General features: G+C 36.5%; 2 protein-coding genes across 2 annotated transcripts; both read right to left on the reverse strand.

Moving 5' to 3' along the window:
- Positions 1 to 1,337: 1,337 nt before the first annotated feature.
- On the reverse strand, positions 1,338 to 5,017 carry LOC126707019 (uncharacterized). Its single transcript, XM_050406604.1, has 6 exons — positions 4,355 to 5,017; positions 4,153 to 4,245; positions 2,901 to 3,044; positions 2,592 to 2,702; positions 2,187 to 2,391; positions 1,338 to 1,455 (listed from the first exon to the last, which is right to left on the reverse strand). The coding sequence occupies exons 3-6, from the start codon at positions 3,009 to 3,011 to the stop codon at positions 1,364 to 1,366; spliced, it is 519 nt and encodes a 172-aa protein (XP_050262561.1). The 5' UTR covers positions 3,012 to 3,044; positions 4,153 to 4,245; positions 4,355 to 5,017; the 3' UTR covers positions 1,338 to 1,363.
- LOC126704850 (serine/threonine-protein phosphatase 7 long form homolog) lies at positions 4,153 to 9,872 on the reverse strand. Its single transcript, XM_050403843.1, has 7 exons — positions 9,612 to 9,872; positions 7,051 to 7,162; positions 6,164 to 6,927; positions 5,977 to 6,067; positions 5,407 to 5,805; positions 4,355 to 5,158; positions 4,153 to 4,245 (listed from the first exon to the last, which is right to left on the reverse strand). Exons 2-7 carry the CDS (start codon positions 7,159 to 7,161, stop codon positions 4,153 to 4,155), a joined length of 2,262 nt encoding a protein of 753 aa, XP_050259800.1. The 5' UTR covers position 7,162; positions 9,612 to 9,872.
- Positions 9,873 to 14,502: the final 4,630 nt, after the last annotated feature.

A 14,502-nucleotide genomic window follows, 5' to 3' on the forward strand; every position in this document is an offset into this window, starting at 1 on the left:
AAAAAAATTCCATTTATATACAAGAAAGATGATCCACAGAGCATGACACATTTTGGTGCAAAATTCCTAAAACAATCTTGCAATGCAAAGCACAATATTTTGTTAAGAAAACTAATAAAAACCATCTATGAAGAAGGAAAAAAAAAATATATATATATATATATATATACAAATGTAAGAGAACATATGACTATCAACATTGACATAATTTTGATTAGCAACAATGAAATGTTCACTCTCTCAACCACCATTTTTGCAAATGTCTAAAATCTTAGCCTTTGGATTACATTTGGAAATTACTAGAGGCAAAGTCTCTACACATTATTAAAACACTAATTTAAAACACTAATGCACTTAGATACAGTCAAATTCTATCTACTCAAAATGATCCACTTAGATACAGTCATATCCTTCCTCAATTTATCGAAGTTCTCCTTCCTGCGATCTTCCTCCAAACGTTGCTTCTCTGCCCATCTCTTGTCAAGATCAGCCTCGGCACTTGCTTCAATGGCCTTGAAGAAGGCATCTATTCCAGCACCAGAAACAGCAGACACACCAACTGACCGTAAAATTCTTGTAGAACTCATCCAGCACAAGGGCAAGGCTCTGAGTTAGAGTTGATGTGTATGAGCTGTCTGAACTTACTGCTGCGTGAAAGGCCTCAAACTCATCCATCCACTGCATGCACATCAGCATTCAAGACAAGGATATAAATACAAAACAAAATCTGCTTGTATGTATATATATGCAAGTTAACTAGACGATAAAGGGAATGGAGAAAAAATTAGTGTCCCAAGCAAAGGGTGAGAAAACAGCTGCAGAATCAGATTTAGACCATCATACCAAATACTTGGTTTAAAAGAGGCAAAAGGAAGAGTCAAATTTAAATTTTCAGAAAATATGAGAAGTGGAGAGAATTAAGGATATTTACTTTTTCTTTCTTTTTTCATCATTTGGCTTTGAAAAGAAAGGAGCACAAATATTTAGAATAATTTTTAAAAATAAATAAAAAAGACTAACCAGCTGAGGTAGAATTCCAAAATAACCTTGGCAATCAAACATGATAGAAATGAACATTATATTTTTCTGTTAGAACCACTAACAAAATTTGGCATGATAGAAAACGCACAGCTTTGTGTAATACAAATTCAACTAGGCTAAAAAGATCCCAAACACTAATGAGTTTACCCTAATTTAGCTTCGCAATGCACCAAACAGACTGGGTACCTGAATAAGTCTTTTTTTTTTAATATACGGTAATCAAAGTTTTATTGAATAAAAAATATCATCCTATGAGACAGCTCAGAGTCAAAATCTCTATCATTGATGGTAATTATATATAATATAACAAGAGACACAACTATCATCCAGAACAACTCAAATTAATAAGACAAACCTGAAATTGATGAACTGGTAAAGCATCATAAAACTCATGGGCAATGATGATTGTAGGCACTGGAATTCGAGGAAGTAGAGGAAAAGTTGGTCAGGAAGATAGGAAAACAAACCGTCACATTGACTCTTAAAAATACAGGAAAACAGGACACAGTTTGGTAATATCCCTCAGAGTCAAAATCAGAATTGATAATGAAGATATGCATTAGGCCACACAATTATAAAGCCTGGTCAACAGAGAAACTTCTCCAATATGTATTACATTCAGCATTTCATAAATATTAGACACGGTAACTCAAATCTCTATCAAATTGAATTGCTTGTAGAATATAACAATAGCATCATTGTTGTCAAATCAGGCATTCTGCTTGCCAATCACAGTTGATTTGCAGAATTGTAAATAAAACATCTGCCTCCAAAGAACTGACATCAGACATCTAATAGTCTCTTTGCCTAGTATGACTGCAATTGCAGCACAAAACCTTTAAAAAGGAAAACATGAGGTAATGTAAGAAACAAGTGATTCATAGGATGATACCCTGAACATCTGGTTCATGTCCTCAAATATCATCCTATGAGATTACAGAACAAAAGTTTTGTCTAGGGATAGAAAATTAACATCTACTATCTAGAGAGATAAAAAGAGAGAGTAGCTTAGAGATCTTTTACTCAATTTTCAGAACACATACAAACATTAATCACACACACACACACACACACACACATATAAGAATCTATCTATTGACTTGAACGCTATTGTGTGTGTCTGCTTGTTTTAGATATTTTCATACATCCTGAAGGAACCTGCTCCAGTGCAGCATGCCATGTCACAGGAGTCCCAGTCAATGTGCTGGCACTCCTTTTGTTAACCTTGTCATCGGTATTATCTTCATCCTTGCATTTCAAGTTGCTGTGCTGAAGCTTCTGCAGTGTTGGGCTACATTCCACCATATGTATTTGTAATGATTCAGTGAAGTTCTTGAATTTGGAGGCACCCTACAATAAAAGCTACAGTTCTTCAACCTAACACTTGAACCCATGCCATATGCTCATTAATTAAACAACAACATGAAGAACAAAAATCCAAGAAAGATGAAGGAATGTGAAGACAAACTAATGTTTTCACTTGAACATTAATGATTACTCAAAAAACAAAAATCCAAGAAAGAAGCATGACAAGGAATGTGGTCACTTACACGAAGAAGATCAACCATCACAGTTCCTCGTCCTGGACCCAGCTCAACAAGGTTAACTTTACTTGGTTGTCCCATTTGCTCCCACAGGCACATGGCCCAAACACCAACCATCTGAAGTTACATAAGCAGGACATGAGAAATCATTCTTCTTGATTGCAAATCTTCAAAAATGAAAGCAACTCAGATAATAATGTTCCTTTTCCTAGAAATTAAAGCCTTCTTCTTCCGTACTTTGTTGGATTGGAGGTTTGCTTTTCAGAAAATTGAGAGGAGATATGAGCAACTGGAAGTTCAATAGTAAAAACTTACCTCCCCAAACATTTGCCTTACTTCAGGGGAGGTTATAAAATCACCCTCTGCTCCAAACACATCCCGATTAATGTAGAAACCAGCCTTAGGATTTGTCAAAACTTCCTCCATGTACTCAGCAATCGAAATTGGCCCACCACGGAACTGAGAACACAAAAGTAACAAGGACTAAGATCACAACTACAAGCCATTCCCTAATACAAACAGAGCAATTAAGGCACATTTGAATGCTAAGTGGAAACAGAAATTACAAGAGTAGCACCAACATACAAACTATAATTTGAATTTATCGCAGAACCAAAAATAAAGCAAGTGAAATTCAATTTCAAAGTGTCACAATTTTTTGATATTCAGTTTCTTCTTATAACTGAATTGAGCAATGACATACAAAACATAATCGAACACAAACCCCGCAATCAAAATCATTAACTAATATTTGGTTCCTTTAGTTCCAATAAAAAAAAAAGTAACCACTCTATACCTCCATTAGTTCCGAAGTGCCAAACCCATTAAAATTAGTATTGAATTTCAATCAGAGACAACCAGGAAAAAAAAGGGGGTATTTTCCATAATGAGCTTGTCAATTTCATATTGATGATAATGGCAATGTCCACACATTCACACCCAAAAAACTGCACTGTTTACACACAGAAAACTTAAAGGTGGTGCAATTTAGGGGGGACACCCAGCCTGGGGGTGGGGTGGGGGGGGTGATTGTCCATGAAACTAATTCATATCTGAACCGAAATTTCCCAAACAGTACCGAGTGGAAAGTCTCATTCATACATATGCATCATCTTGTTTATATAGGTCCTTTATAATAATTTTTTTTAAGCACAATTGAGAAAACCAGGCAATGGTACAAAAAGATGCGATAAGTAAAATGACCTACATCATTCTTTTTTCCAATCTGCCTAAGCCTTCAACATACAACTAATCATGCCTCACAAACACGAAATTAGCAATAATTTCAATAAAACAAGCAAAGTTTCTATTACAAGGATCTTTGGCAAAACATTGACATTTAACTAATTGATGAATCACTACATTAGAAATATTAACTTTTTAAGATAAGAAATTTGACATGAATCACTCTTTCAAATTCTGCTCCAACACAACACAACCCAAGCTCTCTACTCTCTAGTGATAAATTGATAATAAACAATTCTGAGGCAAAAAATTAAGAAACTATGAGAAGAATAATAGAAGAAGAAGAAGAAAAATGGTAAAATATTATGACTTTAGCACTTACTCAAGGTTCGCCAATTTTGCGTTTTTTAACCCTTGTGTAATGTTTGGGCGGGGGAGGAGGCTGCGGGGCATCATCCTTAGGCTCATCATCATGCTGCAAATTCCATTAGAAGTTCCGCAATCAAGATTCTAATTAATGTTATCATTAGAAGAAAGTGAACTACAAAATATATGCATTTGAATTCTAATTAATGTTATCATACCATAGAGCTACCTCGGTGTCCTATTTTGTGTCCACCTGTCCCACAAATGGGTGCTCTTCTAGTGCGTTGTGGTCTACCTCGTGGAGGTGAGGGCTGATGAGGGGGATGCTCGTTTGGTACATCAGTATGTGGCTGTACAGTGTCAATCCCAACCGGAGGTCCTAGAGGGTCAGATGAGGATGCGGTAGGTGGGTAATGATGCTCTAAGTAGAGGCCAGGAGTGGGTGCAGTAGAGCTGGTAGGTGGGTAAGAGGGTGTCTCGGGGAGTATAGGAGGGGTCACATTGTCATCAATACCGAGATCAAAATTGGGCTGCGAAGGTGGGCTGGGTGAACGGACCTCGGGCTGAAGAGATGCATCTGGGATGTGTGGAGGGACCTCAGGCTGAGGAGATGAGTGCGGGATGGGTGCAGGCATCTCAGGACTAGTTACAACCCGAGGGGTTGTTGCACGCCGACCACGGCCCCTAGCTGCACTTGTGCTTGGGCTTGCTGTAGCAGGCATACCACGGCCCCTGGTTGCACTTGTACTTGGGCTTGCTGTAGCAGGCCGACCACGGCCCCTAGCTGCGCTTGTGCTTGGGCTTGCAATAGCACGCTGAGCACGGGTCCGTGTACTTATGGGTGCTGCGCTTGTGCTTGGGATTTCAGTAGCTGTTGGTTCAGTCTCTTGGCCATTGTCTGCCTCCTCATTTGCTACAGGATCACGACCAAGGCCAACCACATTATTTAGGACACGCCGAACATGGTTGTGAGCTTCGCTGCCTTCAGGAAGCATCGCCAATAGCGCTAAATGGCTTTGAATCTGAAACGGAGAAAGAACCAGTACAATCATATTTGAGACAGTTATGTATAAATTAATGAATGGATAATATAGTACTTACTAATCTACTCAAATACTCAACTAGAAACTAACAGTTTTATTAGAGTACTATATGTAACAGAAACTCTTTAATCAGATATGCTTTTATAATTCATAGAAACTGATTCTACGTTCATACATGTACTCAAGTAAAACGAAATAGGCAATAAAATCTAATTAGAACACATTACCATTATATCTAATTTAGCGCTGTTGCGGTCGACATACTTTCGAGTGACCGGACGGTACCAGACGTAATAGGCATGATCGCGGGGCATCTCACCAATCTGAGGAGGTGCATGACAAAGTTGTTGTCGTCTCATTTCCCATGAAATGATATACGGTCCATGCTCCTCCCTCCAATTCTTTTCCACCTTCCCACGTAAGTCAATTTTATGCAGTCTATCTTCGTAGAAAACATCGTCAGGCTGCTGCTGCGCCAACCCAAACTGTCGAAGGACACGGTCCGGGTAGTGTCTCTCTACTATGCAAAAACACAGAAGCGGCACCCTGGCTGTCCACGTATCCCTCCCTGCAACGCAGAACTCAGGAAGGTGGCCGAAGTCTGCCTCATATGGCTGCCACACAATCTACAATAGAAACAAAAAACAATTATCATAGCATCTTAAAAGGTGAAAGAAGGGAGAATACATAGATAAAAGGAAAAACCACAATTTTAACAAAAGATATGTTAAAGGATGAAGCAATCATATTCTTAAAGGAAATTATTATAACCAAACCGAATTTTTGAATGTTATTACCTGGTCTGGCTGCATTGTCACTAATTGCTCGCGATAGCGGATCAAGGCCGTGCCACCTGGCCTACTCTTCGGGCTTCGCACCCGCACCCACCTACAATTATGAGCAAATAACATAAGAACGATAATACAATTTAGTTATTAAGAAGAGTACATTGCATAACAAACTAAATATTAGGAAAACACTTACTTAAATGCAAGTGGAGCATATGGCCATGGGCCATAATCACATCCAGGTGGGGGCTCTATCCTCGGGCACAAGAATGGCAACCTTACCCATGCCCAATACTGGACCAAGGTGCACGCCCCACCAATCTGTGATGCGCCTTTCTCACTTGCTCGACACAACTCCCTGTACAACCAGGCCAAGCAACCACTACCCCAACTATACTGCCGCGGATCACGAAGGTTGTGCATAAACTCCAAGAACATCAGATGCACCCTATCTCCTGACTTGTCCATGAAAAGTTTATCCCCTACTAGCGCTAAAATATAGCACCGGGCATACCGGTGTATCTGAATCTCTGTTGCGTCCTCAGGCAGTGGTGCTGCAATGGCCTCAACAAGTCGGCTGATGAGAATTCTTTGGCCCACCAAAGTTTTATTGTCATTCGGCGGAGTAAATCCAAGCAACTCCCCGCACACATCCCTCCAAGTCCCATCCTCCACAGCAGTCGGTCCAACCAAGACCTCACCGTCTATAGGAAGTCCGAAAATTACCTCCACATCTTGTAGGGTGATTGTCATCTCACCATGTGGAAGATGAAACGTATGAGTCTCCGGCCGCCATCGCTCAACTAGGGCCGATATTAGGCAATTATCGATCTCTTTGGAAGGGGCTCTAAACAATCCTTCCAACCTTAGCAATTTGATAATGTCAATCACCCGATTATCTTCCATCTGAACGTTTGCCATCTCCTTAGTGCGACCACGGCACACAAGTGGGCCCGGGTCCTACAAATTCAATAAAAATTTTTGCGGTTGTTAGAACTAGAAATACAACTTTGAAAGAACTTGCTAACTAAAAGTCAAAGTCAACGTAAAAATTAAAGCGGTTGTTAGAACTAAAAATTTCACCTCGCCATTCCAAATGGCCTCTGATCGGTGATATGGTTGTCGCGTCAACACTGAATCCTGTAGCGGACCGGGGTGCAAGCACTGTAGCTCCTCATCGATCTGAGGCTCCATACTGCAAAGACAATTAAAAAGGTTATGAAAACCCCAATTTCTCTGTGCCAATGTTTGATAAGAGTTCATATATTTTCATTCCATCACCTTCAAAATTATATATATATATATATATATATAGAAGATTCAAATGACAGTTAAACATTACAAGTGCATACAAACTAGATAAGAACAAAATTTTTTTTCTAAATAACAATAAATATTAAAAAATTTAGTTAGTTGTCACGTTTCAAAACAATGTTGAAAACTAGCATCTCGAGTGTTCCTCCACTCGAGTTCCAATATAAAAGTCGAGTTTTTAAGTCTCGATTTATAAGAGGATGGGTTTAAAGTGAGAAAAAATTGACGTAAAAATCGAGTTTTAAAGACTCGATTTCCATAAATTACAGAAAAACGCTGCTATAGGGCTTTAAAACGTCACTATAGAACTTAAAAACGCCACTATAGGGCTCCCTAAACCTGATACTTATAAAAAAAAATTTGCAGGAAAACACCACTATAGGGCTTTAAAATGTCACTGTAAGGCTTAAACAGAGGGTATGTGAACCACTTACAATTCGCCCCAACAGAGGGTAACCTCATGTAATTTCCCGAGAATTTGAGTTTGTGAACTTACTTTTACTTTTGGTTAGTTTATTATGTTCTAATATGTTCAACAGTTTGGCCGAGAGAAAAGAACCCAGAAACCCAAAACCTAAACTTAGACAATAGCTATAGCAAATCATGCAAAACCACTAAATCATCAACTTGTAGAACAAACCAACAAATTCAAACATGATGCAAAACCAATTACATCAAATTCAATCATTTTTTAAAAAACACAATTAATAAAAAAATAAAATAAAAAAAAAAAAAAACCCAAAAAGATCCAAACCCTAGGTCAAATCATGAAATTCATAAATCTAAAATTGGAGAGAGAGAGAGAGAGGAGTCTAAGAAGCAAAAACGAGAAAGCACTCAGAAGAAAGAGAGAGTACCTTCGGACAAGACTATACAAGTACACAACGCAAAACCATCACACAACTTATAATCTAAGCAAACCAACAACACAACAGTAATAATCAAAGCTAACAAGAACCCACTTTGCACTATGGAAATCTCATGGTCAATGAGCACATTAAGTGATTTGATCGTTATATCCTAAAATGGTGTGTTGGAACTTTCATATGATCAGATACCATCTAATAATGACTTTTTCTCATTCATTTAAACCGACCAACAAATACCAACTATGACCGATACAAGCAGGAGCAAAAATGGTCCCTAATTCACATATATCCTGCTCAACGAATTACCAAATGCACAGAGTCAGTAAAAAACTATAGGAATTCCAGACAACCCATTGGTCAAAATGGAAAACATTTTTCTTATTAGTAAGCAACTCTTTTTGATGTATGGGCCTGCTCCATCTAAGGGTGATGATTTCAGCTAAGCTAAACATCAAAATTTTTCATTCCAATTCCCAAAATTTTAACCCTTCTTATTCTCTCAACAAGCTATGAGCAACTAAAAGGTGAAAAAACCTATACAACATTAGTCCTACAATAACTCACCCATAATGTTCCAAAACTTTTTAGCATTTCCAATTAAACATTTTTCAATTACCCCATATTTAATAACATAAACAAACACACAAAAAACTTTATAAACTATCACAATAGATGAACCAAAATTGGAAATAGCATACCCAATAAAGTAAAAACAAACAAGCATAAAAAAATGCATATATGAATCACTGCATAACCAGGTTTCTATTTCTTTAAAAGATGTTGCTATCATTAGAAAATGGGAAGATATGCTTTAATGAGTCATTAGATATACCACTACGGAAAGAGTTAATAAGCACCAAATTTTGAAGAATCTCTGAACAAACTACTTAAATAATTTAGAATTTCTTCAATAACCTGTTCCCATAAACAGAACGGACAAGCCTTCTAACACAATTACAACAAATGGACCCAGCAAAAAGACATCAACAATTAGTTCAGAATAAGCCCTCAATAACAAATATGATTCAAGGTATCACCTGTATATTTCACCAAAAAAGAAAAATAAATTTCTCTAAATATATATGCCAAGCCTTGGCTTTTTAAATCATCTGCCTAACACCGGACAGTTACTTAAGGGGGAAACACTGAATGTCCATGGAAATCAAATAGCTTTATTGGTATTTTATATAACCCAATCCAGATTTTTTAGGGACAAAAAATCCTGAAATGCCAAGACATTAAAGTAAAAGAAACAGAAGAAGAAATTAGAGGAGAAAGTGAGAAAAGATTATTAGGTGCAGTGAATCTCTATTTCTTTCATGAGATGTGCTACCACTAACACTGAGCTACAAAAACCCAAAATTTCAAGAACCCTAAACAGAAAACAACTCAAATTTACAATACCCATCACACAGATCAAAAAATCGCATAAAGAAAAATGAGAAGAAGAGAACCCAGAACCTGAAAAGAGAGAGCACGAACGGCAGACGAACGGCGGGCAGACGAACGGCGGGCTACGAGCGGCGGGCTACGAACGGCGCTACGAACGGCGGGCTACGAGCGGCGGGCTACGAACGGCGCTACGAACGGCGGGCTACGAGCGGCGGGCAACGAACGGCGCTACGAACGGCTTCAGAGTGAGTTTGAGAGTGAGAGAGGGCGGAGTTTTAGAGTGAGTTTGAGAGTGAGAGAGGGCGGAGTCTTAGAGTGAGTGAGGTTGAAAGGTTCTGTCACTTTCAAATGTGCCGTTTGAAAGTGCTTTTGGTTTTTGTGTTGCTGGTTGCAAGAAATCGAGTCTTATAGACTCGATTTCCCGTGGCTCCACGTGGAAATTTTGTCCACGTAAGGTAGAATGAAAACAACGAACTCGAGTTTCTAAAACTCGAGTTCTAATTAGATCTCGAGTTTCAGAAACTCGAGATGCTATCAACTAACAAAATTGTTGCCGTACTGAGTTTATTTAGCAAGGGTGTTCTATAATACGATTATGTGGCGTTTAAAGTTTAATATGGGGAATCAGTTTTTTTTTTTTTTAAATAACTATAAAAACCAAATTATTTTGTTAGTTAGCACAGTTTTGATACTATTTGGAGATTTAACAACTCGAGACCAAATGACTCAATTTTGGAATGCAAATCAAGTACATTGAACTCGATTTCAACGTCGTGCTGTAGCTGATGTGGAAATTTGTCCACATAGGCATGAAAATTGAGTTTGTAACGCTCGATTTCGGTACCCAGAAAATTGAGTTTGTAACGCTTGATTTCGATACCCAACAATAACGAAGCAACAATAAAGCACTAGAGAAGCAATAACGAAGCAACCCATGTGGCGAATGTTTCAGGCAATGGCTAAACACGTCAGACTTAATGTGGGTGTGGTTTCTCACCGCCACTCCGATGATGTTGCTGCCACTCTAGTGGAGGAGAAGAACACATTGGAGTCTAGAGAAGATCTTGCTAGAGGAAAAGCAACCCAAGCGACGATTCTAACTAAACCCAGGCGGCGAAAGCTTCATGCAATGACAACGAAAGCTTCAGGCAAGGGAAATCCGATCCGATCAGGTATTTGTTTTGGGTTTTGTATTTGGTTTTGTTCATGGGTTTTTGGGACTTGGAAGAACAAGGAAGTTCGTCTCCAGTTGTTGAAGCAAAACTAAATCGAGTCCATTTGACTTGAGTTCATTTGATAGAACTCGAGTCCATTTGACTCGAGTTCGATGCCTACGTGGACTGAGTACCCACATTAGTTGTAGACGATGTTGAAATCGTTCAATGTAGTCAATTTAGCATTCCAAAATCGAGTTCTTTGGTCTTGAGTTGTTAGATACCCAAATAATTTCAAAATTGTGCTAACTAACAAAATTGTTTGGCTTTTATAGTTATTTTTAAAAAAAATCCCAAAAAATCCACATTACTCTTGGCATCCAAAATCTTGGAAATGTGATTCTTGCAATCTGGATGCCTAGGAATGTAATTATTCTTATGTTTGGTTTCATTGGGAATCTCTTAAGATTCCTAAAAATGTGAGATGATAATATTTTGTTTATTTCCAAGAATTTTAAATGAATTATTTAATTTTTCCTATTCTATCCTTAGATTTGAATGTGAACTATCAAGTCTTTTAAAATATATATATATATATATATATATATATTCCTCTAAATAAATAATAAAAAACAAAATATAAACTTAAAAATCCAATACGTTTCAAAATCCAAGACCTTCCAATACATTTCAAAATCCAAAAAACGTGCATACAAATATGATGGGTTGTTAAAATTAAAAATCTACACATTTGTATCATTGTATAACAAACATCAAAAGCACCAAATATGATACAAATTATTGACATGTACTGTAACATATGAATCTAGATACAAATCCATTAATCTAAAAAAAAAACCAAATGAAGCCACCAATCCAGATCTATATTTCTAGCAACTAAAAAAAACCAATATCTGAGATACGAATAGATACATTAACAAATTTTCATAAAAATAAATCCATTAATAATTTGTTGAGCAACATATACACAATAGTAAAAGTGAATACCTAAAATGGAGGGTCCCCTTCAAACCCTTTTTTTTTTTTTTTCACACGTAAAACCTAAATAGAACTTTGTTAAAGAATATATCAACAAAGTTGTCTATCTTGTTTATGTTGTTTTAGCGGAAAAAGATAAAGACAAGGGAAAAAACATTGATGGTTTGATTTATATTTATCTTAATTGCTTAAATGATAAGGAAAAATGGTTAAAATTGTCAATTTATAAAAAAATACAATTTCCTTTATGGTCTGTTTGGATGGAGGGGGGAAGGAGAGGGAGTGGAGGGGAATAGAGTAGTGTTGACTAAAAATAAGTTAATTTTGTGCTAAATCTACTTTACTCTACTCTACTCTCCTTCCCTCTCCCTCAATTCAAATAGACCATTAAGCTTGAGAATCTGGATACCCACCTATTTTAAAGGGAATCCACATTCCTACTAAGGGGGGCTTAAATGGGGAATCTAGATTCTTCTGGCATCTGATTTCCTAGCGTGATTTGCAACCAAGCATGGGAATCTTTAAACATTCCTAAGAATCCTAAAGGGTGGGTAGTCTTGGTCTTGGATATTGCCCTTTTCTTTTCTTTTCTTTTTTTACAAGAATAGTCTTGGATATTGTCTTTGTAGATTTTTTTTTTTTTTTTTTTTTTTGTATGAACAAATGAGCTAGGCTTTTTGTTAGGAACTTTTAATTTTTGAATAAAATTTCTCTTTGAACACTTTAAACTCCTCATATATTTTTATATTGAATGTAATTTTTGAAAATCTAACCGTTGAATTGCATATTCTTATTATATTCTTCATACTTGCAAAATTTTAAGAAAATAAAAAATCAATTGCTATGTCATCAAAGAAATGTTAAAATTTCAAATTTTTGTGATTTAAAATTGTGTATAAAAAATAAGTTTTTTGATCGAATAATAAATGACATTCGATTTAAATAAAATTTAATATGCATATTAAAAATATAAAGAACATGAAATTTAACGCTTAGATTTTCAAAATTCACACCTAAAAAGGAGATATATGAGAAATTTGAAGAATTTCTTTCCAAACTAACTTAAAGAGAAACTTTATTCATAATTTTGGGTTGTTTAAGGGTATGTTTGGTTGGGGTGAAAACAGGCAGGATAGAAATAGAGAGAGGAAAATATAATGGAAAATGGCATTTTCCACTGTTTAGTTCAGGAGAAAAAACAAGAAAGACAAAAAATGAAGAGGAAAATAATCCCTCCAGGCCCACATTTTTTTATCCTTCCAATTTGGGAGGAAAATGGGGAGGAAAAGATGTTGAATGGTGTAATTTATACAAATACCCTTGCTTTATTGCACTCACCTACCCCTCTCACTTTCACACTTATTATATATTATATAACAAAGACATAATAGTCAATTTATATAAACTACATTTTCCATCCTCCCATTTTTCTCTCCAACCAAACAAAAAAGTTTTTCATCCTCCCACTTTTCCACCCCTCCAACTAAACACATATGAGGGAAAACTAAATTCTTTCTATCCTCCTACTAATTTTCCATCCTCCCACTTTTCCACTCCTCCAACCAAACAGACCTTAACTCTAACTTGTATTTGAAGATTGTACCCAACAAATCCATTCAACTCGAAGCTATCCAAATCAAATCCGTAAAATCCGAGTAATGGATTGAAAACGAGTGACGATTCTAATGACCCAATGATATCGTTTTGGAGTGACAGGTTCTTCATCTAGAAAATCTATTCTAACTGATCTGTCTGACTATTTGTCGTTTGTTGCTAACTAGTAAATTATCAGTTACTTACCCATGACATACCAATTGAGTGTTCGCTAACCATATTATAAAAATACCTAAAGTATTTGACTGTGTTTAGTGGTCCACAATGTTGTAGAGGATCTCATCCTTACCAAGTGATCCAAGCCAATGGGGAAGCAAAGAAGATAGCTAATTTAAGCCATTAATGGAGAGAGGGTGAGGGGGAAGGAGTAGCGACAGTGACTCGTATTTGCCATGGAAAAACACTTTATAACGGCAATGAGATGCCCTCATGGTGTGTTGTGATCAGGGATAACCAATCATCTTAAAGCTTAGCCTCTTAGGGTCCGTTTAGTTGGAGGGGTGGAAAAGTGGAAGAATAGAAAATTATGAAAAGATAGAAAATTGGGAGAATAGAAAAGATTTAGTTTTCTCTCATATATGTTTAGTTGAGAGGATGGAAAAGTGGAGAGATGGAAAACTATGAAAAATGAAATTTATATAAATTTACAATTATATCCCTATTAAATAAAACAAAAGGCAATACAATTTTTTATACGCATTTATTTATTTAAAAAATTATGTATGGACATTTCACTTTTTTTAAAAAAAATTATTATTTCAAAGGCACAGGCCAGATCCAAAAATTGGTGGGGAAAAAAAACAACAAGAAAGGAACTATAGAAGAAAGTGATAAAAAAAATGCCCAAAATAATGTGAACGTGTGCAAATTAGTAATAGAGAAAGAAAAAAAAAAAAAAAAGAAAAGAAAGGAACCATGGAAAAAAGTAATTAAAACAAAAGAAGAAAAGAAAAAAAAAAGTGAGATAAAACAAAAAAATCCAAAACAACGTGAATGTGCATGTAGATTAGTAATAGAGAAGAAACAAAAAATGTTAGCAAAGAAGGATGTGTAGGGGCATTTTGGGCAAATCATGTTAGTGAGCTTCTCCCCTTAGTTTTCTCCTCATTTTGTGTAGAAAACTTTTTGGTAGACCTAGGGAGAAAACATCTAACCCCACCACATTTTTTTCCACTCCCTCTCCCAACCAAACA

Source organism: Quercus robur, chromosome 11, assembly GCF_932294415.1.
Source record: "Quercus robur chromosome 11, dhQueRobu3.1, whole genome shotgun sequence".
NCBI classification, from domain to species: domain Eukaryota; kingdom Viridiplantae; phylum Streptophyta; class Magnoliopsida; order Fagales; family Fagaceae; genus Quercus; species Quercus robur.